A 27,645-nucleotide genomic window follows, 5' to 3' on the forward strand; every position below is an offset into this window, starting at 1 on the left:
ATACTGAAAATGAAAATAAAACTATCATAGTTTCATTTATAAAATTTTTAAAGGATATTATTCACATAATGGTAATTTCATTTGTTTATGGCTCTAGAATAATTTTTAAATTGTTGTGAGGGACAGGATTGGCTCTTCCATCTCAAAAGTTTGCCGACCCTGTTCTAGATCCAAGACCTTTACCAGATGTATGATTTGCGAGTAATTTTTTTCCAGTCTATAGCTTGTAGTTTTATTCTCTTGATGATTTTTGAAATCAAGTGTTAAATTTTGGAGTCTAAATGATCAATTGTTTCTTTTATGGATTGTGCTTTTGTTGTCATAGCTAAGAAAATTTCCCCTAACCTAAGAATAGAAATATTTTCTCATGTTTTCTTTCAAAGTTTAACAGTTTAGCTTTTAGGTCCATGATCCATTTTGAGTTATTTACTTTTTTGCATGACTGATATAGCAAATTAATATTTTGTTTTGCCCACAGATATCCAACTGTCCCAGCAGCATTTGTTGAAAAGACTATTCTTTCTCCCATTAAATTACCTTGACACCTTTGTACAAAATCAACTATCGCTGTGTGGGTTTATTTCTGGACTCACTCTGTTCCATTGAGATCTCTACCCATACGTCTATCATTAAATCAATACATTGTCTTGAAAGCTGTGCCTTTATGACAAGGTTTTGAAACTGGGTAGAGTGAGTCTACCAATTTTGTTCTTTCTAAAAATTGTTTTAGTTCTTCTATGTCTTTGGATTCACATATCAATTTTAAAATCAGCTTGTCAATTTCTACACAAAAGTTTCCTGCAATTTTGATGGAGTTCGCATTGAATGCATAGATTCATTTGGGCAAAACTGACATCCTAACAGTATCGAGTTTTCTAATTCTTGAAATGGTACATCTCTCCACTTATTTAGGTCTACTTTAATTTCTTTCACCAATGTTTCATCATTTTCAGTATGTAGGTCTTGCACTTTTTTTATTCCTAAGTATTTTTCTTACACTATTATGAACAAAATTTTTTACCCAATTATAAGTTTGGAACGTTCATTCCTAGTATACAATTTATTTTTGTATATTGTTCTTAAACTGTGTGTCAAATTCACATATGACATAGTTGTCTTTCACAGGATATTTTATATACAAGATTATATCATTTACAAATAAGGACTGTTTTTCTTCTTCCTTTTCCAGTCTTGGATGCCTTTGGTTTCTTTTTCTTGCCTTGACAGGAACAACACTGAACACATGTGGTGAGATCTGACCTCCTTCCTTTCTTCTCCAGTCTTGAGGAGGAAGGGCTAGAATATTCAGTCTTTTACCATTAAGTGTGATGTCAGCGGTAGGATTTCAGTTGATGCCCTTTATCAGGTCGAGGCAGTTCACTTCTATTTCCTATTTGTTCAGTGTTTTTATTGTTATAGGTGTTGAATTTGATCAAATGCATTCTGTATATCTTTTGAGATAATTATGCGGGTACTGAACTTGAATCCATTCATACAATGTATTACTACATCAAATAATTTTCTGATGCTAACTCAACCTTGCATTCCTGGAACATCCTTGGTCAAGGTGTACAACCCTACTTTTATATGTTGCTGAATTTGGTTTGTCAGTATCTTAAGAATGTTTGCATTTATGTTCCTGAGAGGTATGAGTTTATAATTTTCATTCCTTGTAATGTTTTTGCCCAGTTTTGGTGTCAGGGTTATACTGGCCTCATAAAATGAACTGGGAAATGTTCTCTCCTCCTTTATTTTATGAAAGAACTTTTATAGGATTTGTATTATTTTTTGCCTTTATGTTTGATAGAATCTGCCAGTGAAGCCATGCATTCTTTACTTAGGGAACGAATATTAATTAATAATTCAGTTTCGTTCGTTCAATTCAGACATTCTATTTAGTCAGGTTTTGGAATTTATATCTTTCTAGGAATGTGTCCATTTCATCTAACTTGTCTATTCTGTTGACAAAAAGTTGTTCATAATATTCCCTTATAATTATTTTAGCTCTTTGGGGTCTGTACTGATGACCCTTCTTTCATTCCAGATTTTGATCTATTTTTTTCTCAGTCTTACTAAAGAATTATCGATTATGTTTACTTTTTTAAATGAACCTACTTTTTTTCCCCCTGATTTTTCTGTTTTCTATTTCATTGAGCTCTATTGATTCTATATTATTTCTTCCCTTCTTACTTTTGTTTTGATTTGTTCTTCTTCTAACATCTTGAGGTAAAAGCTCAAGTAGCTGATTTCATGATTCTCTTCTAATATAAGCTTTTAAAGCTATAAATTTGTCTGTAAGCACTTATTTGATTATATTCCATAAATTTTAATAAGTTGTATTTCCATTTTCACTCAGTTCAAGATATTTCTTAATTTCCCTTACAATTTCTTTGACTCATGGGCTGTTCAGAGGTTAACATCCAAATGTATAATTTGTGTTCTTATACCCATATACATATGTATGTGACTGTTGTAAGTTCCTACCTTTTCACCACTATGTTGTTATTTGTCTCTAGTAATAGTTCTCCTCTTAACGTATATTTGTTTGATATTAAATATAAACACCCCAGGTCTCTTACTGGTATTATTTACATGGTATTTTTTTTTTATCCTTTTACTTTCAATCTATTTGTGTCTTTGAATTTAAGTGTCTGTTGCAGACAGTGTATAGTTGGATCTTGCTTTTTTTACGCAATCTGACCATCTCATTTTTTTCTGGAGCATTTAGTCTACTCAAGTCAATGTATTTATTGATAGAGTTTCCATGTCTGCCACGTTACCATTTATTTTCCAGGTCCCATGTATTTTATTGTTCTGCTGCCTCTTTACTGCCCTCTCGCCTTTTTAAAAATACATTTCAGTAGAGGACTTGGAAAATAAATAGTATTCAATATTTGGACCCATTCAGAACCAGTTTGGATTGTTAAGGCTTCACATTCCTGTTTTTTATATATCCCAATATTTTTATTTGAAACTAGGACTTTTTAGGTAACATATTGTAGCAATTCTGTGGATTGTTTCATTGTTCAAAAGTTGTGCATTTTTAAAGTTTAGCTCATCTAAATTGTGGGGTCTGTTTTCCTCATGGTGTGCAGCTGCTGTTGTCTCCTCCATGTTTTTATTCTTATTTTTATGTCTTAGCCTGGCTTCCTAGTGGTTACCCTATATCTGCATAGTTTATTGATAGGCAGATGATTTCAGCAGACATTGTACTCAAACACCTTAAACCTATAAGGATTCCATCTTCTTCTGATCTATCTGTGAGTGTGCGTGTGCATGTGTGTGGGGGGAAAGTGCTGGAGGGAGGGCGGAGGTGGGTATTTAACGTTGTAGCCAGTTCTCTTTCTGTTTTACTCTTTTTTGGGCTCTCTTGGGTCTGCCCGCACATGAGTGTAGTTTCTCATTCTCAGACAGCCAGGGATATGGAGAGAATAGACCTCAGCCCTCCCATGGCTCTCTCATCTCCAAAATCTGCCCAGGGTACTAGTTGGTCCACCATTTGCCCCAACCAGAACCAGCAAAGTAACTGATTTTCCCCATTTGTTTCCAACCAGGTTTGGCGCTATTCGCTGACAAAGCCACAAAGCTGGGCCACCCCCTACTCCAAATCAAATCTACCCGCTTTAGCAGCAAACCTGCTATTTTTGGTGGCATTCTCACGGGCAAAACTACAGTTCTTGCCATTTAAACCGGCAGAGAGGAAGACAGAAGAACAGGACTAGTTTTGAGCAAAGGTGATACAAGCTCCTACTGTTCCTACTCAAAGTTCTAGTAGTTTTTCAAGAACATACACTTTTCAATGTGTTTTCTGCCTTTAGTCAATTTCCAAAGATGTGAAAAGATTGTGTTTTTTTGGCCTAGTTTTATACTTGTTTTTATAGAGATGATCTGCAACCTCTTTATGCCACCCAAGCCAGAAACTGTCTAAACTTTTATACTTAAAAATATATGTGTACATACACACAAACCTGTAACTATTAATATAATTGCATTACAGATTGGGTTTACACAGTTTGAGCACTAAGGTACTGGTGAAATGAAGAGACTTTCACATATACTATTATCTCATTACTAAAACTGTAATTAGGTAATCAGAAACAATTTATATATATGTATATATTTAATAACTTGATAGCATAGATAAGTTATGTTATTAGCACGTGGCTCATATATTATGTTGAGGAAAAAAGCAGTTTAAAAAGATCATTATCCACTGTGACCTTAGTCTTTTAAGATCATACACAAAAATACATTTATTTACATGACAAGGAAGTGAAATAACATGCTTACATTACAAGTTAAGAGTATTATATTTGAATAGCAGATGGGATTACAAGTAATATTCTTCCTCTGTACTTTAAAAAAATTGCAGAATTCTCTATTCAAATATGCATCATGTATGTAATACTAAAAAAAGCATAAATATTTTTAAAGAGAGAAAATGCCTATTTACATCACCAACTCAGGCCCAAATCATATGCTGAAATTAAAGCCGTTTCACAACTTTAAGATAGGAAAAATAACTTATTTGGATATCTTAATGTATTATTTTAGAATAACTAACTTGTATAGTCAGCACAGTTAATATCAGAAATAGAAGAAATATGATACCATTTTTTTCTGGATATGACTGCAAGTTTTGAACAATATTGTCAAAGCACGCACCATGCTGAGGTGGCTATTTAAAGTGGCAACACTTACTTACATATCCAATTTCTGGCATGTTCATTTAAAGATTAATTTTACCACTAATGGCAGTATCTTATATTCAATAACTATTCAACCAAGTTTTGCTACTATCATTATCCTAAAATTACCACACTGTTGTCTTAAATTACATTTCTATAATGAACTGTATTCCTTTAAGGACTTACCTTAGCTGCATGGTATGTACTAGCTTCAAGTACGTCATCTTTCTTAACTTCACTGGCAAGCAAGTTAAACCGACTTAACATTGCAGCCTTACAAAGCCGACTTGCCATCGACGTACCACTTTTAAATGGGGAACTAAGAAAGGAACAAAATAATCACAGTCAGCATTCAACGATTCATGCTGGCAATTGCAGGGATTAAAATTAACATAGAATCAACAGATATTTACCTCAATTATGTGCAATGCATACAGTGAAATTTTTTACATAAAGTATTCTGAATATTTAATTACTTTCTGAAGTTAATTTAATGAAATTACAGTTTATGTTATATAGTACTGCATTAAAATTAAAGCAGAAGATGGTTATTTGGAACATTTCAATTGTTTAAAGCAAATTAATCTATGGTAATCCAAAATAAAACAGTGGGTCTACCAGGGCCTGACTAGAAGATGGCACAGAACTATTTCCTGGGATGATAAAAATGTCCTGCGTTTTGAGTGGAGTGATTGTTACACAGATACATACGACACATTCATCAAAACTCATGACATTGTACAGTGCCTGTCACTATATGTCAATTTTAACTCACCAAAAACAGTAAAATACACACACCCATTTCACAATCCTCCCGGTATATGTGTGCCTGTACGCACATGCAGGTATATATTTTGTCTGTGTTTTTAATAACAGCAAGTCCACACATCATGAACTTTTGGGCTAGTGTAACTCTCCCTGCACTGTGTCTTCTCATTCGTTGCTTTTGTGATAGATTACAACAACTGCACAAATCCTTCATTCCTGTCTCCATGCTCCTTACAATATGATTTTTCAGACTCTCCCACTAATAAGCCGTGTTTGATCTCCTCTCCCCTTGAATTAGGGCTCGCTTTGTGACTTGTTTTAGTGAAGAGAACAGACGATGAGCCAGTTAGTTCTGAGCCTGGGCCTCAGGGGCCTTTGTCCTTCTCTTGGGACCCCTCCCTGGCCACGTGAGCCACCTGGGACTAGTCCACCAGAGGGGGAGGGAACACAAGGGCTGCACCCAGCTGTCCCTGTAAGATCAGCCAAGTTGACCTTCAGTTAACCTAGAGCTGACCCTAGGTGCATGGGGCAGCCCAACCAAATCAACTCAGTTGACCTAAGGACTTCTGAGCAGTAATAAACGGTAGTTGTTTTAAGCCACGAAGTTTTGAGGTAGTTTATATGCAGCAGTAGTTAACGTATGCGCCTGTGTATGAAATCTATTGATCTCTATCTATTAATTTTTCACCATGATACTTTTTGTTGTGGTAGTTTTCCAGATAGTTCCCATGGGCTTTTCAGGTATAAATGATACCATATGCAAAAAGCAGTAATTTTACCTTCTCCTTTCCAATATTTTATATCTTATTTCTTTCTCGTGTCCAAATACATTAAGTAAAATGTTAAATAACAGTAAACAGTCACGTTTGTTCTGGATGTTAGTGAAAATGCCTCTGAGATTTCATTACTAATTGTGATGATACTTTTGGACTAATACATTTTATCCTTAACAAAAATATCTACTCCTTTTTAAATTATCTTTACCTAAAATAGTTGCAGGGCTGTATTATATGCCTTCTTAGAATTTAGAGAGATGATACATGGTATTTTTTCCCTAGATCAATTATTTTGACAAATTACATTAATAAGGGTTTTTAATCTGGTATTATTTCTATTATGTTACTGTCCTCACATTCCTAGAAAAAAACCCAATTGGTACCTTTGTATAAAATAGTGGGTTATGGGCTGGCCGACTGGCACGTTGGTTAAGAGCTGGCTTGGGACGCCAGGTCTGAGCAGCAGGGCCCTGGTTTGGATCCCACATGAGGGCCAGTGACGCTGCGCCCTCTACAGCTAAGATGGTGAACAACAGCTCGACCTGGAGCTGGGCTGCCGTGAGTCACCAGCGACGGCGTAGGCTGCAGTGAAGCTGCAGTGGGCTTCCATGAGCTACTGTGTGTGGCCGGCAGCCAGTGTGAGCTGCCAAGAGCCGCCATGAGCGGCTGTCCAGTGGGTGGCGACCGATCTGCCTCACCTGGGAAGAGCACAATGATGATACCAACATGGGCCAGTGAAGCGACGTCCTCCACTAGACTGAAGAACAAAACGACAGCAACTTGTCTGTACCCCTTCCCTGATTCCCCAATGCTGTTCCCCTCCCCCAATTCCCCAATAAAATTAAAAAAAATATATTGGGTTGTCGGAAAAGTCATGACTTATTTTTTCTATGGTTTTCGTTGCAAAAATGCATCATGACTTTTCCGACAACCCAATATATTATTTTAATGTAATACTAGATTCTGCTTCCTAATATTTTATACAGCAATTCTGCTTGGATATAAAAGTGAGCTTCTTCTATAACTTTTGGGGAGAGGAGCAGCAATCTTCTATCATGATTAAGTATCAATGATACACTTGCTTCTTAAAAGGTTTTGGATGTTTTCCATATTTTCAGATAGCATTGGAAATTTCTGCTATTTAAAGGTTTATAAAACTCCTTTGAACCACCTTAGAATGGTGCTTTGAGAAGTAAGGGTACTGTCTTGATAAATTTTTCATGAAAATAATCTGTTTAGATTTTTGTTTCATCTGTACCACTTTTAGAAATTTTTCCTAGAAATTTATGCATTCTAACCCAGGTTTTCAAATATATTTGCATGGTTGAGCAAAGACGTTTCTTATGATTCTTTCAGTTTTCACTGTTTCTGAGTATTTTACTCCCGTATTAGTTTATATGAGATTAGTGATATTTTTTTCACAAAATCAGCTTTTTATGATTAACTTTTTCTGTTCTCTAGCTCTTTAATTTACATTTCCAGTTTTATTAATTTCATTATTCTGCTTATTTCCATTATTTGTTGATATAAGCATTTAAAGTATTGGCTTTTCTGTTCAGCTTTACTTTAGCTGTATATCCTACAAGTTCTGATATGTAATGTTTTTAATACCCTTGTTTTCTAAATATTCTGCAGTTTCATTTATATTTCCTCTTTGAGACAAAAGTTAGAGGACTTTTTCCCTCAGTGACAGTAGTTTCTAGTATTATGATTTTGTTATTTATAAGTTTCATCACAATCACAGAATATTATCTACATTGCTTCTACTTTTTAGAATTTGAGATCTTCTTTGTGGTCTAACATATAGCCAATTTCTGTCAGTATTCTGTAGGTTTTTTAAATTAGGTATATTTTACATTTTTATGGTGCAGTTTTTAAATAAGTGAATGAAATCTACCTTGTTATTTAAAACTCCTATATCTTTGCTTAGTGTTTCGCCTACTTGATCTACTGTGAACTCAAAGAGAGTAATTATTGTCTCCACTAGCAATGTGTTTCTATTTTTCCTCTTCCATAATTTCTGCTTCATGAATGTTGACATTATGCTATTGGCTGCATAGCTATTCATAACTCTCTGCCTTCCCTGTGAATTAACTTTATATTGCTCAAGTGTCCTTATGTAATGCTTTGGGGCTGAATTACACTGTCTAATATTTAGATCATAAATGCTGTCTTTGTGTTTGTAATCACCTGGCAAGCATTTAACTATAATAAGTGAGTTAAGCTCATTTTACATTTATGAATTTCATCTCTGTTATGCTATTATGAGGTGTGATAAAAAACTATGGTGAGTGCTGCTGCCATCCAACAGAAAGGCAGGATCTTCAATATGGGAAACTTAGTGACATGTGTGACAAGTTTCAGCTTGTTCAGTCAGGTGTGAGCTATGGTTGAGAGAAGGTGTGTTTTAAAGTGTGCCATAAATCATCCTCCATCATGACAAGGCTCCGTGTCACACATCGCTTCTGGTAGAGCAATTTCTGTCAAATAAAAAAATTACAGTGTGTCCTCATCCACCTTAGTCACCGGATCTGGCACCGGGTGACTTTTGGCTCTTCCCCAAAGTCAGAATGATTCAGGACATCGAGGCAGCCACGACAGCGCAACTAAAGACACTCACGAAAGAGGACTTCCAGAACTGCTTCAGAAAGTGGCAAGAACATGAGATAAGTGTGTTTGCAGTGAGGGGGAGTATTTTGAGGGGGATTAATGGCAATGTGTCTTTCATAGTAATAAACTTTTTATTTAAACATTCACGATATTTTTCTATCACACCTTGTATATGTTTTCAGCAGTTTTTTTGTCAAAGACCTATTTTGTTTATATGTGCATAGTTTGTTATGCTAATTCAAAGCATAAATAGCATAATTCACCATAGCTGAAATAATCAATAGTATGATTGACTGAGTTTTTACCAAGAGACATTTGTATGTGGTTGTAGTTTAAATCTTTCACAAAAAAAGCAAATTTAGGCATCTAAACTTTTAACATTATTCATTACCTCACACTGAAAGAAGGGTTTAGATTTTACTTCATAATCAATGGTAGGAATATCACAAAGTAATGCCTACAAAACACAGTGTATTATGCTTAAGAACAAAGGCTTTGGAAATAAAATATCCAGATCAGATTCCCAGTTGTGTTACTTACTGTTTGGGTGACTTTAAGCAAGATATTTAACCTAGCTTGGATCTGTTTCTTTATCTGTAAAAGAACAACAATATGCCTAACATACAGGGTGATTACAAGAAGGCAGTACAACAGTTGTCACGCTTCACTGCACACAAGTAATATTTGGGAAAGCTTGTCAAAAATACAGATTCCTGAGCCCTCGATCCAGAAATTCAGATTCAGTAGGAGAAACTGAATTTTTAAAGCAAATACATTATATGATTCTAATGCTAATGGTCATGAAATGATACTTGGAGAAACGCAGGTTCTGGAAACTGACTCTGAATGCTGGCTCTACCACTACTTAGTGACTCCAGTAAGTTAGGTAACTTCTCCAGACCTGTCTTCTCATCAGAAAAAGAAAAAATTAAATTAGTACAATGCCTGCAACAGTCACACTCCATTAATGAAACTATTCAGAATTTTTAAAAAATGTATCAAAAAATAAAAAGTGCATTAAAATGTCTCCTTAACTTAGGTAATATGTGATTTTTAAAAGGGCTTAGCTGTGCTAACCTTTCAGTGATCTTCCCACTTAGGCCATCCACAATCTCCAAAGAATTGTCCCCTTGTGCCCAGTTCAGACTCAAGGATCTATATTCCACATTGGTTTGAAGTAGATATGCACAAGGTACTAAAATAATCTGAGGTCGGTTGACCAAGTAAAACATCGGAAGTTTTGAAGTGAGTGAATCATCAACACGTTGTTTGATAGCAATTTCTAAGCCTCTAGTATCACTGCAGTTCCCATCACCTAGAAAGCAAAACAGAACAAACACAGCATCAATATCAAAGACTATACCAGAAAAAATAATGGAAAAGAGTCTGAAGCCCGTTTTGTTATCCTTCATGTTGTGATCCTCTCTTTCCTACTTTCACTCTTAAGCAGCTACTTCTCTATTCTTTACCAGAACCAGGACAAGGTGACAGCAGTCAGAATGTCCATTCAAAAAAGACTCTTCTATAGAAAATGATGAATCAAAATTCCAGTGAATAAAAGGAAAGGGCCACAACCGACTCAGAAAGAATATGGAACTTTTTATAGGGTCCTGCCAGAGAGAACATGCTCATTTTGTCTTGAGTGCTCAGATCACAGCATGAAATCAGCACATAATGCAGTAGGTAAATATGGCAAGGGAAAGTTGGTGAAAGTCAGTCATTTTTCCACATCTACAGACCACAAATTACAACTGTTCCAGGACCACAATGTTCTAGTTTCCCAACACAAAGTTTTTTATACATTGACCATTTCTGGTTAAAATTGTGGGCCATACCACGTAAAAACTTGGAGTTCTAAAGCAAAAGCATGGAGTTCTGAAGTTAAAATAACTGTTGAAGAAGAGAGCACAAAAAGATGCAATGTTATTAGTATAAAATAATGGGCTGCATCAAATTTAGAACAGAAGTTAGGCAATGGCCCTTCCTATTTAAGTCAGCGATTCTGAAGCAGGCCTCCCTCTCTCTCTGTGTCCACATCGTTGAAACTGTTCAGATAGCTACTGGACTTACATTATTATGACTATTCAGGATCTAGAAAATGACGTATAAAGAACATGAGTTGCTTTTGACACCTTTTTTCTAAGCATTCTGTAAAATCCTCCGCCAAAGGACGTGATAATTTACTAATCTACGTTATTATTTTTGTGTTCTAGTTACTTCCTACTCAGAAGGATTGAGATCATAAACAAATGTATGAAAAAGGTATAAGGGTAGAAAAGAACCAAAATGGATATTTAATATCTTTCTTATTTCAGGGATAACTGAATATAAGCTATTATATTTGAGAAGTTCAAGGAAACATCTTCCCAAAGAAAGGGGAAAAACTAAATATTATGCAAACTGAAGTGTAAGTTCAAGACAGAATACATATATAACTGGCTAATGTAAAATGTTAATTCTTGGCCTCCTGATAAGATGACAAAAGTCATATTATACTAAGTGTGATTACAAGTTACCCTAAAATGAGAAGCTCAACAAAACAGGGGATCTGGTTTTTTACCTTGAAGCATCACATATGCAAAACCTGATTTTATACTGATTAAAAAAAAAATACAGTGTGTTTATGTGTAAAAGAGCCAGGAGGTACTGGAGCCCCACTCACCAACAAGTATGCTGCTGATATAAACTGGCTGTATAAAGTGACTCAGCAATGCTCCCTGTATACCAAGCACTTCCCATTTTGTCAATTTGTCACTTGAGGACATGCTGTTTACTCTATTTACAAGATCTTCAGGACAGTAGACTGTTAGATAAATTTTGCCTTCAACAGCCACATGGAGACTCAGCTCTTCATTGGCTTCAAACGCAGATATGGAACGTGGATTAAGACGCCTAGAGAAAGAGGAGACAGTTCTGCCTTTAAAAAACAAAGCTGACAAAGTAAAATCTATATGCACCAAAGAACTGTTCTCAAACATGCTTAATTTACAATTTCAGTAACAGAGACAGATGCAAACCCAAAGTAAGGTAAGATGAATGCCAAACAGAAAGTCACATTTAAAGCTTCCAACAAAGATAAATTTCATATTATTGCCATTCTTCAGGTCCTTTAAAAGTAAATGAAAACCTAATTGTTGTCCCTACCATAGTTTGTGAGTTATTTTCTCTGTACAAAAAATTTTAAAAACAACAAAATGAGGGATTGAAAAAAAGAAAAGTGATAATTTGTATTCAAGATTCATCTCCAATAAAATACATCAAAACAATAAAATCTAAAATTATTTTTTTTGAAGTTTCTCTCCAGGAACACTCATTGCTCATTTTCAAAGGTGTTTACTGCAAGGATTTTTAATAAAGTATTAACTACAGTATCTCTAGATGATCAGACTCAAAGTGAATTTTACTTTATTCTCTGTGCTTGTCTGTATTGTTTAAATTTCATGCTGAGGCTACCCGTTCATCAAGATAATGAAATTTTGGCCACACATTGACCAGAGAAACAAACTACATTTCTGAATTCCTGTATGAGTATGTGAAGAGTGCATAAATCCATACTTTCCTAAAGTTTATGAAATCTTCAAGCTAGAAAGAAGATTTGCAATAACATAGGAAAGTAAGTGCAAAAGTACATGAGATATCTAAGCAGCAGTTAACAGGTCAGACTGAGTGGGAGGGAGAGAGAAAGAATTTGTAGCCTCCTGCAGTCTATAAATAATGTTGACGGGAGAAGATGGGCAGATATGAATGTACTTGATGAAGGGCTACAGAATGCCTGAGATGGCCATCTTGATACTTTTAAAAACAACTGCCAGGGGCCTGCCGAGTGGCTCAGCTGGTTAAGAGTTAGCTTAAGAGCACGAGCTCTGAGCAACAGGGCCACCAGTTCAATTCCCACATGGGCCAGTGATGCTGCACTCGAGCTGAGCTAACACTGAGCTGCCAAAAGAAGGCAGGATGGCTCAGCTGATGAGAGCACGTGCTCCTAACAACAAGACTGCCTGTTCGATGGTGGGCTACGCCCGCCCGCAACTAAGAATGAACTCAGCACCTTGAGCTTAGAGGCCATGAGCTGCCGACGGGCAGCCAGATGGCGACTGGAACCCTCCACAACTAAGATTGAAGAAAAACAACTTGACTGGTCCTCAGTCCCCAACACTGTTCCCCACCCCCAATTACCCAATTATAAAGTAAATACATACATACATACATACATACATACATACGTACATACAACTTCCATAATACTTACAACTGTGACTTAATCTGGGCTGATCCTTTAGGCAACTGGTTCATATAGAGGTAAATGTGGACATTCTGTTTGAGAGTGAGTAAACTAGAGGCTGGCTCTGTGCAAAATATTGATTTGTCCATCATAGCAGGATTTTTGCTGTAGAAGAGTAGAAGTTGTCTATAAAAGTACCTAAAATAAATAGGTTATAACTTTATCAAGTCATAAAATTTAAAAATGTATCTTAATGAGCATCATATTCCTATGTGCCATGAGCAATGAAGTCCCTGGGACGGCCTCGTCTCACGGAGCCCCGTCTGCCCCGTGATGTGCCTGAAAGCACCCCTCCTTGACCGCGCCACTCTCACTTCACATCTGAGCCCTCAACGCACGTATCCTGAAAATGATGCACTTCCCTGCTCATTCCTCCCTTTTCTTTCTCAGACAGTCTTGCTCCCAGCCTCCTGGTGAAGTGACAGTTGGCTGCCTTACTTCTATTTCCCCTTCCCTGCCAAGACAGACAGACAACAGCAGTTCCTGCCCCTTAACTGCTTTGAAGACAAAAACACAGCAGCACTGAAAGAATATGGTGAAGATCGTTGGTTGTATTAAGAACTACAGCAGATCTCCTGAAAGGCACTACTAATCAAATCAGGGGACAAATACTATTTTGCTTATTTTTAAAAAGCAAGATTTTAATCCTATCATCAGAAATATGTGCGTAATAAAAAATTAAGCACCAGTCTACAACAGTGCCAACACGGGAAGACACAAACCTAAAAGAGGTTATCTTTAAAGAAGTCAAATAATTTAGTAAGTGCTAAGGGGGATGGGGCGACAACGAGCTGCATACTTTCGTGGACTTCCCCCCAAACCTTCTTTTTAAGGTTATCGAACTCTTTCCTTATTATTACAGATAAACATACTTAAGTTTTTAAGATAAAGTAGTATGTCTAAATTTGTCTTAAAATACTCCAGCAAAGAAAACACCACCAACGAAAAGTGAGAATATATAGATTAAAGAAGAATAGAAGGCGGCTCATAATTAGATACACTGATAATTGGATATTGGTACCAGAATGCTGATAACTGAGTGATAAAATTCATTATCCTTTTGTCACTTGTGAGTATGTGAAAATTTCCACAAAATAGTTTTATAAAAGTAAGTCCAATGGGGTAAGAGAGCCAAAAGCTGGTGGGCATTGTAGGAGGTAGCACTTATTTCTCACTTCTCATGTTTCCATGGAAGAGTAACATTCCGGACTGTTCTCTCCCACCTGCTATTCAACCCCCACGTAAGGAGCAAAGTGACAGGTAAGTCTGGAAAAAGAAACTAGGCATGCTCCCCTAGGCCCCCTTCTCCTTCTCTCTGAGATCTGCCAGCATAAATGTCACCTTACACACTCGGTTACATGGGAAACTGCACAGGCCTAGTGAGTGGAGACCCATCGGTTTCTGATTCTGCCTTTGGACAAGTCTGGCTGATTCAGGGGAAAATATCCCCGAGCCTACCTGGTGCAAATCTAAAGCTATGCTTTCCAACTCCTTTACTCAGTTAGAAAGATGGCATTTTTATCTCAAAAAGGTTGTAGGACTCTTAAAACTGGATTCATAAGATCTTGATAATAAATCACTAAAATCCTCAGGCCACACATTGCAGTTCCTACCATAAGATTCCCAAAATGACATAGCAATAACAGACGGCCTGGAAAAGTAAGAGACCGTCATACCCTTGGCTCCAGGATCAAACTGCATTTGTGCATAAAGGCATGTAATTGCAGTTCCTCTGAGCTGACAGCATTAACATTTGGTGGCCATAAACAGATCTGTGGCCTTACCGAAGGAGAGATCTTCTCGCTGTGACCACTGCATGTGTGTCATGCAGCACCCTTCCATCCGGCTTAATGCCCTGGCTGTAATTGTACTCCCCTGTGCCGATGGCTACAACCTCGTGCCGTCCAGCTGGAAGGAAACAGTTCACATTAGCAGCTCATTCTGACCTGCCCCTTCCCTATGTTCAACCATTTTCAAGGTAGTAAAATATACTGACCAAAAAGGTGCAAAATTCTACAATTTCATCAACTAAGAGTTTTAGAGTCATCTAAGAGGCAAAAACTCTTAATTACTTCAGTAATATCTCAATGAAAAAGGCACATATACTTTTGATACTTCATTTAAATTTTTACCACAAGCAGAATCACCAGATATCCTTGGTTTTCAAATATGTATCTAATTCCTTTGCATCTAGGTTTATTTGGCTGCTAAGAGCCTTCACTTGCCATTTTACTTCTGTATGAAATAAACTATATACAATGCCTCTAATTTTTTCTTAATCCAAACTCTCCACAAACCAAATTATATTTTCTTTCTTTGCTCTACTGACACTGCTTTTTTGCCTTTTTTTTTTTTTTTTGGCTGAGCCATCCTGCCACCTGTTGGCAGCTTAGCTTGGGCTGGGAATCAAACCGGTGACCCTATTGCTCAGAGCTCACACTCTTGAGCAAGCTCTTAACCAACGGAGCCACTCGGCCGCCCTGAAACTGCTTTTTTGAAGAAACAAGCACCTTTTTATGCTTTTCCCAATAGTTTTGCTCCATTTATTTATTGCTATATCGTATTTGAGATTTCCTTGAAACTACATTGAGGTAAACAATTCTTTTCTCCTTTCACATCCTAACTATGGGGTCTCTACAGCCTAATCACTAGCTCATTGCTCTTTTTCCTCTAAATATTCTCCTCTTAATATCATGCTCATTCTATTTTTTATTTCAGTGTTGGTGATTTCAGAAAATTTTTAGTCTTAGTCTTTCCAAGTTCAGCTCCACATGTGCAACTACCTAAAGGACTTTTACTAACTCAACAAAAAAATGTTAAGGTCCTACCAAGTACCAGGCACTGAAGCAGACACTAGGAGTAAGATGTTAAGCAAACATGCCCCCATGAAGCTTCTCATAGGAGAGACAGAAAAAAGACTAAACAAAAAGCCTTGAAGGAAAAAGCGATGGGGCTAATGTAAAGAAGAATGGGAGGAAGGTCACTCCATGCAGACTAGTTGCAGAATCCATATGAAGCTGCAATTAAGTTTCAGGATGAAGAGTAAGAGGCACAAGGAGTGAGATAAAGGGTATTTCAGTCAGAAGAACTAGCTTTGTGCAGACCCTGTGCTAAGCAAGATCAGTGTAGCTGGTTCAGTAAGGGGCAGGGATGGGTTTGGGGGGGGGGGAGGAAATGGCTTACGATAAGGTTAGAGCAGCGGTTCTCAACCTGTGGGTCGCAACCCCTTTGGGGGTCAAACGACCCTTTCACAGGGGTCACCTAAGACCATCGGAAAACAAAAAGATATTTACATNTGAGACTTAGAAATCCACTGTGGAGTTCACATTCACTGCACATCCCAGTTCGGACCAGCCGTGTTTCAAGTGTTCAGCAGCCGCATGTGACCATGGCTGTAGCGACGGGCAGCACAGCCCTGGAGGATTTAGAGCAGCGGTTCTCAACCTGTGGGGCGCGACCCCTTTGGGGGTCAAACGACCCTTTCACAGGGGTCACCTAAGACCATCGGAAAACAAAAAGATATTTACATTACGATTCATAACAGCAGCAAAATTGCAGTTATCGAGTAGCAACGAAAATGATTTTATGGTTGGGGGTCACCACAACATGAGGAACTGTATTAAGGAGTCGCGGCATCAGGAAGGTTGAGAACTGCTGGGTTAGAGAAAGAGGCATCAGACACCATGCTGAGGAGCTGTGGCTTTTACCCAGAGCTATGGCAACGCTACTAAAGGTAGGGAGCAGAAAGCATATTGGGTTCCACTTTAGGGTCACTCCTGTGTGTGGAGAATGTGGTATGTAGGGTCCAAGGAGCTGAGTTAGGGGCCTGTTACAGTAGTCCAAGTAAGAGGTCATGAGTTAAGTCTCAAATGATGAAGGTTAAATGGAAAAGATAAGCGTTTGGGGATATAACCAAAAGGACTTACAAATTGAGGGGTGTTAGGGAAAGGGATAAATCATGGCTGATTTAAGATTTTTGGTCTGTCTGAGCCACTGGGTGAATGCCATTTACTGAGCTGGGGAAATAAAGTTCCAGCTCTCGAGTGCAGCTGCTTCATAAGGGATGGGAGTTGGGGTGGTAAAAGGGAATTCTATAGTGTCAGTGTAAGTTCCGACTTACAAGGGGCAATGGTATAACTAAGAATTCAGCTTCTTTCTCAACTTTGTAACTCGACCTACCAAGTCGCATGAAGATACCAAAGTTGGATAATGCAGGAAAAAGGGGATAAGCGAAAGAAGGAACTCGCTGAGCTGTGTGTGAGAGGGAATGGAGTCGGATGCAGGCGAAGGAGCTACTCTGGAGAAGGAGATCCTTCCACTTTTATAGCAGAGAAGATGGACACAAGCGCAGGAAAGTACATAGATTTGGTGGCAGAGGACAGAGGGAAGCTTGGATTTGATAAGCTTCTTACACACTCAACTGAAAATTCTGAGGGAAGGCCATTAGTTGACAGCAAGGATGAGCGAGTTGTGAAGTGTCTGAGAACAAAGGAAAAGTACGAAATGGCCGCCGCAGGGAATGTGACCAGCCCTCCGTGAGACAGACTGGCTGGGTAGTGCGGAATACCCGTCTGAGGTGTCCAATAATGCATCTGAAGTGTGTATCGATTGTGTGAGGTACTCCAGGAACATGCACTTGATCTCCTCAGGCTTTCCCCGCCGCATTCACAATCATGCTTCTAAAACCATTTCTTATTCTCACCCATGCTGTTCTCCACACAACTGCACACCAGCTTCCAGATTCCGTGTGTATGGAAGCACCATTCTCCTTTGTAACTGTGAAATCATGTTTTTTTCTAAACATACTTTCTCTCTTCCTGCTCATGGCTATCTCAGCTCTAATGGACGTACTCCATCACAGCCATCTTAGCTGTGAGTTCCTAATTCAGATTCCATACCTGTAATATTTCTGAAATTGTTTGTTGTCCATTATTGCTTAAACATTAATTATCCTAATCATCACAAACAAAAATTAAGCTCTTACTAAACACCAAGTACTGTGCTAAATAGTTTACATAATCACACAGAATCCTAACAACTCCATGAAGTAGAGGTTATTATTGCCATTTTTCAGAAATGAGACGAAAACTGAAGCAGGGAGATAAGTATTTAACTTGCACAAAGTCATTTAAGGAGCAGAGCTGAGCCTGACGCTAAGGTTCCCAATAAGGATGGTACATTATCGACCCCTGTTCAAAAATGGCTCACTGCTTAGTATCAACCTCACTAAACCCAACATTTGACTGGCTTTTAAGCCACTCCATAAGGTGGTGGTGTTTTATCAACCTAGCTACATTTTGTATTCCTTCTGATTATATACTCGTCTACACTACAGAGTTCTCTCTCACTATCCCATACACGGTTTTCTCACTGCTGCTCTGTTCCCACAGGTCTTTCTCCAAGACTGTCTTCCTTTCTTCTATTTACCCAAACCTCACTAATCCTTAAAGTTCCAGCTTAAGTCTCATCTGTTACCAAGGATTTTAACCCTATAGGTTCTCTCTAATCTATGAATTCTCATGCATTTTTGGATTACAGAAAACAGATTTTAACTTTTATCTTAGACTTTCAAGAGTAACTTCTCTTCCCACCTAGATCACAGAAACTCCTTAACAATAGATACCAAATCTCAAACTGTTTTCATATCATCTTTAATATCTTATTCAGAGATTAATATAAAATTCAAGTACAGTCATACCTTGGTTTGCGAGCGTAATTCATTCTGGAAATAAACTACTCGCATTGCAAGACATTGCTCGCTTAACACGTTAAAATGTATTAGAAATGTTTGTTGGTCTTGCGGAACACTCGCAAACCAAGTTACTTACAATCCAAGGTTTTACTGTACTTTTAATTAGTGGTCAATCCAGATCATTAAAGGGTAAACAGAAGATAAAATGTAGTTGGAATCACATCATAATATCCAGAAGAAAAACCAGAGGTTCATGATTTTTCCTATTTTACTCTTTTCTTACTCAAAAATGAAAATACTGGGGTTGTCAGAAAAGTAATGATGCATGTTTGCAATAGATGGCACTAGTTCATTTTTGGAAGTACTAGAGTCATTTGCATCTATGTTATTCCTATGTCATTTGACAGCTGACAGTTCTAGCTTCATTCTAAAAAAAATTGAGAGATTTGGTTGAGTTTTGATTTTACAACAAGTTGAAGATGGAAGACGAAACTGCATTTTAGCCATATTTTACTGTTTTACTTCCTTAAAGGGAAGAACGTGTGTCAAGCTTGTGAAAAATTGTGTCAAGTTTATGGTGACAATGCTCTACAAGTACATCAGTGCCAATGATGGTTCACGAAATTCCATGCTGGTGATTTTGATCTCAATGACACTCCTCAGTCTCAAGGAGGCCCACCGAGGTTGATGACGACAAAATAAAGGCATTGATGGAGTCAAACCCACGTTACACGACATGAGAGATTGCAGAAACATTGAACATCCATCATTCAAGCATTCACGACCACCTGAAGAAGCTGGGATACGTAAGCAAGATCGATATTTGGGTTCCGCATGAACTCAATGAAGTTCATCTGACGGCGCGTATAAACATCTGCAATATGCTCATTAAACGTGAGGAAATGATCTTTTTTTGAAGCGACTAATAACTGGTGATGAGAAGTGGATTGTTTACAACAATGTGGTGTGCAAACGGTCTTGGTCCCAATGTGATGATTCACCTCAAACCACATCGAAAGCAGACATTCATCAGAGGAAGGTTATGCTCTCAGTGTGGTGGGATTTTAAAAGTGTCATGTTTTTCGAGCTCCTACCAAGGAACCAAACAATCAATTCGATTGTATACTGTCGGCAACTGGACAGTTTGAACGAATCCATCATCCAGAAACGTCCAGAGCTGGTTAATCGTAAAGGAGTTGTGTTCCATTGCAACAACGCGAGACCACACACAAGTTTGATCACCCATCAAAAATGATTGGAGTTTGGATGGGATGTGTTGCCACACCCACCATACTCGCCTGACCTTGCGCCGTCAGACTTCCACTTGTTTTGCTCTCTTTAAAACTCCTTGTGTGGTATAACGTTCAATTCAGATGAGGCTATAAATCAGCATCTTGTTCAGTTTTTCAAAAATTAAGACAGGTCCTTCTATGAACGAGGAATTATGAAGCTCATCGAAAAAATGGCAAAAAGTTATCGAACAAAAACGGGCAATATATCATTAATTGATCTTTTCTCTTTATATAAATAAATGACCTTCGAAAAACATAAGACAAAATACGTCATGACTTTTCCAACAACCCAATAATATGTTAATTTTTATAGAGCACTTCTCAACGTTTGTTATAATGGGGATTAGATTTCAGGTTGGTAGTGGTTCCAACAGAGTTGTTATTTAAAATATTAGGCATTTTACCATTCTGTAGTTCTCTTTTGGTTCCTGGTCAGTATTCTTTATCGCTACCTTTGAGAACCTTTGTGTTTAATGACCCGCACCTACTAGAAAAGGCCACTTCAATAAAACAACATTATCAACAGGGGCAAAGATAGTTAATTAAAATACTACTATAGTATAGTTCAGATCATTAAGATATTTAACAGTTTTTCTACAAACTAACACATCCCAAATATTTGGACTTACCTCTTTCGATTATGAAAGCAGCCAGTGAATTGCTACATTTCAGATATTCTGAATGACTACAAATTAGTTGATTAAATGTTTCTTTAACAATCTGCGAAATCTTTGTATACTGCATGTGTCTCCCCCCTTCTAGAAAAAAACAAATGCAATAGGAATCTGAATATTATATTTTCTTCCAGAGGCCTGTATTATTTCTATTATAATCTCACAATTAAATGAGTTTATAATTTATGTCATGATTGGGATTTTAAATTATTCAATTCTAAAAGAATACGTTATTGAGCTTTTAAGATAACTTCTTATAAAAAAATGTAAAAAAATATTACGTATTAGAAAATGACTGATTTAAATTTGATGAATTATCCAGAAGTCACAAAGAACACAAAACAATTCTATGTTGTACAGCAATGTCCCACACTGCCAGACCACTGACATCTCACTGAATGCAGGAGTATTCCCAATCACTGTGACAATCAACAAAACCCACTCGTCCTTAGACACTTGACACAGTTCCCAGTCCCCACTAAAAATGTTCCAAACTTCAGAAGGGGTAAAGATAGTTTTAAGTAACTAGGGTGACTACAGAACAGTTTATAATGAAGGATATGAGTCCAAAGTCACCCCCTGATTTTTATACAAGTCTGGGGCAGGCCCTGGCCACCAGCTGCCCTGCACACACGTGCTGTGGATCCCTGGTGGAGCCCCGTTCAGAGACTGAGCGGCTGCAACATCACCTAACAGCGCACTCTGGATGCTGACCTGTGAACCACGGCTAGCTCCTGAGGTTTCAAGTGGGTCACAGGTCACTCAACTTTGTCAGAGCAGAAAAGCGATGAAACCATTTTGCTCTCACACAGCGCCTGTATATGAAATGTTTAATTCATCATAATTTTCACAGAAATTCTTTTTACCTGCTTCTTAACCATCACATTAAGAAGGAGCACAAACAACAGAAGTTTGATGTCAGCAGTCTCAGCTAATATTCTGCTTACTGAATACAACTCAGTTCAGATAGGCCATTTACATGTTTTGTTTATACTTGTTAAACTTGCATTTTTCTTTGCTCATACTGTCAATGCTGTCTTCTTGGCAAAACCAGGTAAAGTCGCATTATCAAAAAGAGTGAAAGGACAGTCCCAAAGCCAATGACAACATGAAGCTCTGGAGGAAACACAATGACCCACTGGCTACGTTCTCTTATGTAATCATAAGGCATAAAACATGGAGGTGCAGATTATTATTACAACTGCATGTCAGCATATATTTCACTCAAACCGGTCAAACCATCAGTATGTGGTATGTAAATTAGTTTTGGTCCTTTTGTAGTAAAAATATGAATGAGAAGTACCCAGCAATTTGGCTCTTCTTATCACCGCAAACTCATGATACAAGAAAAGCAGTATTCAATTTAGTAGTATCTTAAATTTTAATTTTATTTTTACTGAAACAGCAGTACAGGAGATATACATTCAGAAGTCTCTCCCTCCAAATGCAACCACTATTACCAGTTTCTTATGAATATTTTTAAAAACAATCTATAAATATAAGTATACATCAATTTAAAAATAAAAACGGGGATGTGCTAAAACCCACTTTTTGCATTTTCTTGGTCTTGGACATCATTCAAGGGTAGATATTAGTGCTACTTCAATCATCTTAATGGTTCTCTAGAATGAATGTACTCTACTATAATTTAATCATGTCCTATATAGTTAGTAATTATTTTGTGTTCTGAGATAGAATAGAAAAATACACTGCAATTAGTACTGACAGAACAAGAATTATGTTTGGCAAGAGCATGTTTCACTGTACATTAAAAAGATTTGACATCAAAGAACATTTGTTATTTAATGACATATCAATATATCTCTTGATCTTAACTGAGTGTTGAAGGAACAAATCAATATAGTGAAAATAATGAAATCTTAGTTACTAAATGTATTTGTTATTAGTGTGTGTGGAAGAAAAGGAGCAAGTGAAATACTGTTGTCCCCATGAATGTGTGTGGGCTATTGATAAATAAAATGCTCTCACAAATTATTGGAAATGAAGGATGAGATAAAAACATGACACACATAAAGCCAATTAACTCAATTCTTTGATTTTGAGTTGCTAATTTCAAGTGATCTTTTAGTATTATGAGTAACTTGAACCTATCTTCAGAGCCAAAGTATCCCTGTTTTTAGTGAAGATATGGTCCAGTTAGAAATACTGTAAAGCAGACAGGCTGGAAAACAGTGACCCCCTCTATACCTGGCCTGACAGAAGCTGTACAGGACATTTTTGTGGGTGCAAATCTCTTTTCTTCAAAAGCAATAACATCCAAAGCCTGTGTTTACACATAAGCTTGAAGGTCGATGTTTGTTCTTCCTTTTCTGACTGATACCTGACTCTTGACCTAACCCCAGCGAACTGACTCGCCTCTGCATCGCCTGAAGCGTACTGTCAACCACATCTTCTTTCTTCCTCACAGACCTCTTTTCTCAGGGTAACGGTATCTGTACTATTTGCCAACCACTGAGCTGGGATTCTCTCCCACTATTCAATGAAAACGTCCACAGAGGCTAAAAAGAAAGACTGAAGCTCCTCCCCATATTAAGAGGTCACAGCTGCTAGACTGACCCCTTTCTGCCCTTCTGTTCGTCAATCCTTACGACTGTGAGGTCAAGCACATAATTAATTATTGGTAGATTTCGCCTTTTGAATGTGCCTATTTTCTCTGATCTGGTCCTTTTACTCCATGCAAGCACACGACTGTGCAAATCATCTGTCTTAGACAAACAATAGAAAACCAAGCTTGAATAGGCACAAAATTTCTCAAGTCCTAATCTCCAGACCTAGGAAAGAGACTTTTTCTTTTTCATTTTAATTCTACAACATTAAAGCTTTAAGTATTACTACTATTTAGACAACGTAGAAATTAAGAATAATTTCCTGCCTTTCAGGGGATTCATAATGTAAGGGGAAAAGTATACAATAACTACCATATAATGTTGAATATGATAGACGTGCTATCATAAAATAATAGCAGTTACTACCTAGAGTAAGCACCTACTGTGTGCCAGGCACTGATCTAAGTGTTTTACAAGTACATGGATGAATTTATTTAATCCTCATAGTAACCCCATGAGGTAATTATTGTTATGGCCATTTTACAAAAGAAGAAATTGGGTGCATAGAGAAGTAACTGGTCCTAGGTCACAAAACTAATCATGTCAACTGCAACTGTAGTTTTCTTGGGCTTGAGTGACAAATGACTACCATTAAAAAAAAAGTGAACAGATTATTTGACATGAATGTCCCATCCATCGAGCACCAGAAAGCCACTGCTTTTCATTAATGACAAGTCCACCAAGGTAAAGAATTCTCAAAAAGGCAGTTACCTAAAATTGAGAAAAAATCAATTTCTTCAATTCTTCTCCATTCCTCTAATTTTTATCAGAGTATGGAAGGAAATTCCTCTCTTTGTAGGTGTGTGACAGTTTTGAATGATAAAATATTAATGTATGTTTTCATACCTATACATATTTTAATCATACATTGTTATAATTTTAATTGGGTTTTCTTTAAAAAAAGAATAGTGTAAAGGACTTTCCTACCATAATGTACTTTGGAAACATATGCTGGTTCAGATGAAGCAACAGGCTCTGCAGGGATAGGAGGAGGACCTGTAAATAAAACAAAAATAAAAGGAAGCATAAACTTCATTGTTGCAAAGAGCAGGTACCTTCCTATTACGTAATAAAACAGCAATCCAAGAATGATTATTTTCTGTATACTTCTGCCAACTCCAGACCATCAAACATCCATTAGCTAAGCTTTGATTAATGTCTTTTCTATATTTAAATCAATATACAAGCCCATTTACAGGCTTCCTAATCTTATGCTACTATAGAGCTTGCTCTGTAATAGATGCAGCATCCTGAAAAGCGGTTACAATGCAACCCTGTTTTAGATGCTTATGAACAATTTTCTATTTACAGCAATACTATGTAAAACATTTAAAATTAATATTCTATCAAAATTTAGCAAGTAAAAATGATCATTTTTAACGCTATTTTATTAGAGTGTTTTCTAGGGGAATACTACATTCGAAGTTTTCAAAGCTTTTCATCGCGTTCTTTGCAATGGCTTTGCAATTTGGTTCCAAAGTTAGGGAATCCAGGAAAAACAAGAAAAGAACAAGATACTAAACCAACGGAACAAAAAAGATCAGGAAACTTAAATAAAGAGTCTACAGGAGCAAAGCTTCAACTAAAGTAGACAGCATCTCTCAAGAGTCATTCACAAAGACAAAGGAAACAAACAGAACTGCTTCGGTGGACTTCATTTTGAGTAAGATGAGAAACTGGTTGAATACACAGAAATTAGTAAGGAAAGACTGACAGTGTCATGCTGGGTCTCTCATTAGTTAAGTAAATGCTGACTATTGTTAGATATACACATTGTGGATTTTAGAGAAGCAGAACTTTAAAAACTCAAGAGAAAGATGGATTTTTTTTCGCATTTACTCACATGAGTAGGGCTCATTTGGAATGAAAACTAAAGATATTAAATCCTGTTTTTCAAGCGAGCACAAATAATTTAAATAAAGAAAGAAAATGTGACTGTATGAGTTGGTCTGCATTTTAAAACACCATATACAAATAGGCGAAATAATCTTGAAAAAGAAAAACCAAGTTGGAAGACTCACAGTTCCGAAGTTCAAAACTTAATACAAAGCAATAGTAATCAAAACAGTGGGGTAATAGACTGCAGACAGGCACACAGGCCTACGGAACAGAGAGCCTAGAGACAGAGCCTCACATATGCTCAAACGATTCTCTATACGAATGCCAAGACCATTCAATGGGGGAATGGGCAGTCTTTTTGAAAAATGCTACAAAACCTGGTTATCCACATGCAAAAGAATGAAGTTGGGCCCTTACCTAACACTATATATAAAAATCAACTTGACCCAAACACAAGAGCTAAAACTACAAAACTCTTAGAAGAAAACACAGGTGAAGTGACTCTGGGTGGTGAACACACAATGGAATGTACAGATGACGTATTATAGAAATGTACACTTGAAACCTATATAATTTTACTAACCAATGTCTCCCCAATAAATTCAATAAAAAAAAATTTTTTAAAGCACAGGTGAGTGCCCTGATGCTCTCAGAAGCTCCAGAGCAGACGGGAGCCCTTGATGAAATCCTGTGCACCTGCCAGGGGTCACGGTAAAAGCAGTTCGACCCACCACAGCCTTAGGGAGGCAGGTGGAAGAGGGGGATTCACCAGGAAACCAAAGCAAAAACAAAATAATTAACCTGAATGTCCACGCATCCAAAATCCCTGGAAGGAGTACCCTTACACAATTACTAGTGTTCATATTTGCCTGGTAAAAATGAAATGTTTTTCTTTTCCAAAGTTGCCTCGTTTACAGGTAACCCAAAATGTAACCTAACGTGAAATGAATAGTGACAAAAACTTATTATGCTAGCATATGTAACATGTTAACATATTCCTCAGTCTAATTAATATTTAATAAGAACTACTATTATTTGATAATGTATTTTTCACAAGATACTGCTTAAATGCTTTCCATGCATTACTTATTTAATTCTAATGACAGCCATTGGAGGTACTTACTATCCTTGCCCCTGCTTTTCAAATTCTGAAACTTAGACTTAGAGGGCAAATAACTCGTCTGTCCAGGGTCAGTATTCCAAGCTGAGCAATCAAATCCTAGAGTTTACACTCTTAGTATACTTGTGTTTGCTATGCTACCTTAGGCTGTTATTTTCTCAAGTAACTCTAGCATTCCTGAATTTAACATAGGCAACCGTAAAATTGCATTAAAAATATCTAAGTAATAAATACACAGTGTTAAGTGCATAATTAAGAATCCAGTAAATACAGAGAAAACCAAGTTTCAGGACTGGAACCCACTGACAATCTGAAAAGTTACCAGACAGTTCAGCAACATGTTTATCTCTTTTGGGGGCTGAAATATACACGAGCAATTTTAAATACTATTAAGTACATCAGCAATCAGACAGCAGTGGAAGGGAATTATTCAAATCCTGCTAATTCTAACTTGTAGTTGCCATGGAACTCTTCATTAACATAAATTTTCAGGCAATTCCTTCTAAAAAATGCTACATTTTACAAATACTTCATAATCAAGAGTACTTACCTGATGTTTCTAAATGTCTTGGTTCAGGTTCATCCAATTGTAGGAGCTCATCAAGAGCTAATTTTGCTGCATTGGATCTAGACTCCTTTTTATTTTGTCCCAGTCCCGTCTTATACTGAATACCATCCACCACAGCACAAAATGCAAAATACGGTCCCATAACGTTACCTTGAAAAAGAATTCAGAGTGAGAGCTACAGGACTTCACAGTATAACCCTGCCAGAGCTGTGTGTTATATGGGAAACCATTCCAAGACAAAAGCTGGGGAAAACCAGCTCTCTCGGCCTCTCAGGGTTTTTGCAGGGCCGATACAGGTTACAAGTAAAGCTGGGTGGGTCCGGAGCTAGTTCTGAGGAGCCCTTCAAGCAGCCAGGCGGGCACCAGGTTCAGCGTGAGCAGCAGGACCACCTTTACAGCACAGGCCATCCATGGAGTGATGGTGTCGTGTTTAACGCCTAACAATGACAAGCCTCCAAATAGCTATCCAATGACTGAGAGGCAAAATGTGGAGCCTCTGGCAATATCTTTCCTTTCAAACTGCAATACCAATTAAGTTTATTTTCTGTCCCCTCTGAGTGCGTTGATGCTCTCAGAAGCTCCAGAGCAGAAGGGAGCCCTCGATGAAATCCTGTGCACTTGCCAGGGGTCACGGTAAAAGCAGTTCGACCCACCACAGCCTTAGGGAGGCAGGTGGAAGAGGGGGATTCACCAGGAAACCAAAGCAAAA

The 27,645-nt window shown here is 37.4% G+C and overlaps 1 protein-coding gene across 3 annotated transcripts in view; it reads right to left on the bottom strand.

Moving 5' to 3' along the window:
• ADAD1 (adenosine deaminase domain containing 1) overlaps positions 1-27,645 on the bottom strand; it is a 116,713-nt gene that overhangs the window by 85,548 nt on the left and 3,520 nt on the right. For 2 of the 3 annotated variants that reach the window (XM_019667181.1, XM_019667112.1), the window contains exons 4-11: positions 26,919-27,086; positions 24,337-24,405; positions 20,738-20,866; positions 14,909-15,032; positions 13,092-13,262; positions 11,505-11,734; positions 9,920-10,157; positions 4,875-5,007 (exon numbers count right to left, since the gene is read on the bottom strand). In XM_019667181.1, coding sequence (XP_019522726.1) covers positions 4,875-5,007; positions 9,920-10,157; positions 11,505-11,734; positions 13,092-13,262; positions 14,909-15,032; positions 20,738-20,866; positions 24,337-24,405; positions 26,919-27,086 — 1,262 coding nt within the window. The remainder of the gene's footprint in view (positions 1-4,874; positions 5,008-9,919; positions 10,158-11,504; positions 11,735-13,091; positions 13,263-14,908; positions 15,033-20,737; positions 20,867-24,336; positions 24,406-26,918; positions 27,087-27,645) is intronic. The other variant, XM_019667266.1, reaches the window with a different exon arrangement.

The sequence above is a fragment of the Hipposideros armiger genome, unplaced genomic scaffold, assembly GCF_001890085.2.
Source record: "Hipposideros armiger isolate ML-2016 unplaced genomic scaffold, ASM189008v1 scaffold_1, whole genome shotgun sequence".
Lineage (NCBI taxonomy): Eukaryota > Metazoa > Chordata > Mammalia > Chiroptera > Hipposideridae > Hipposideros > Hipposideros armiger.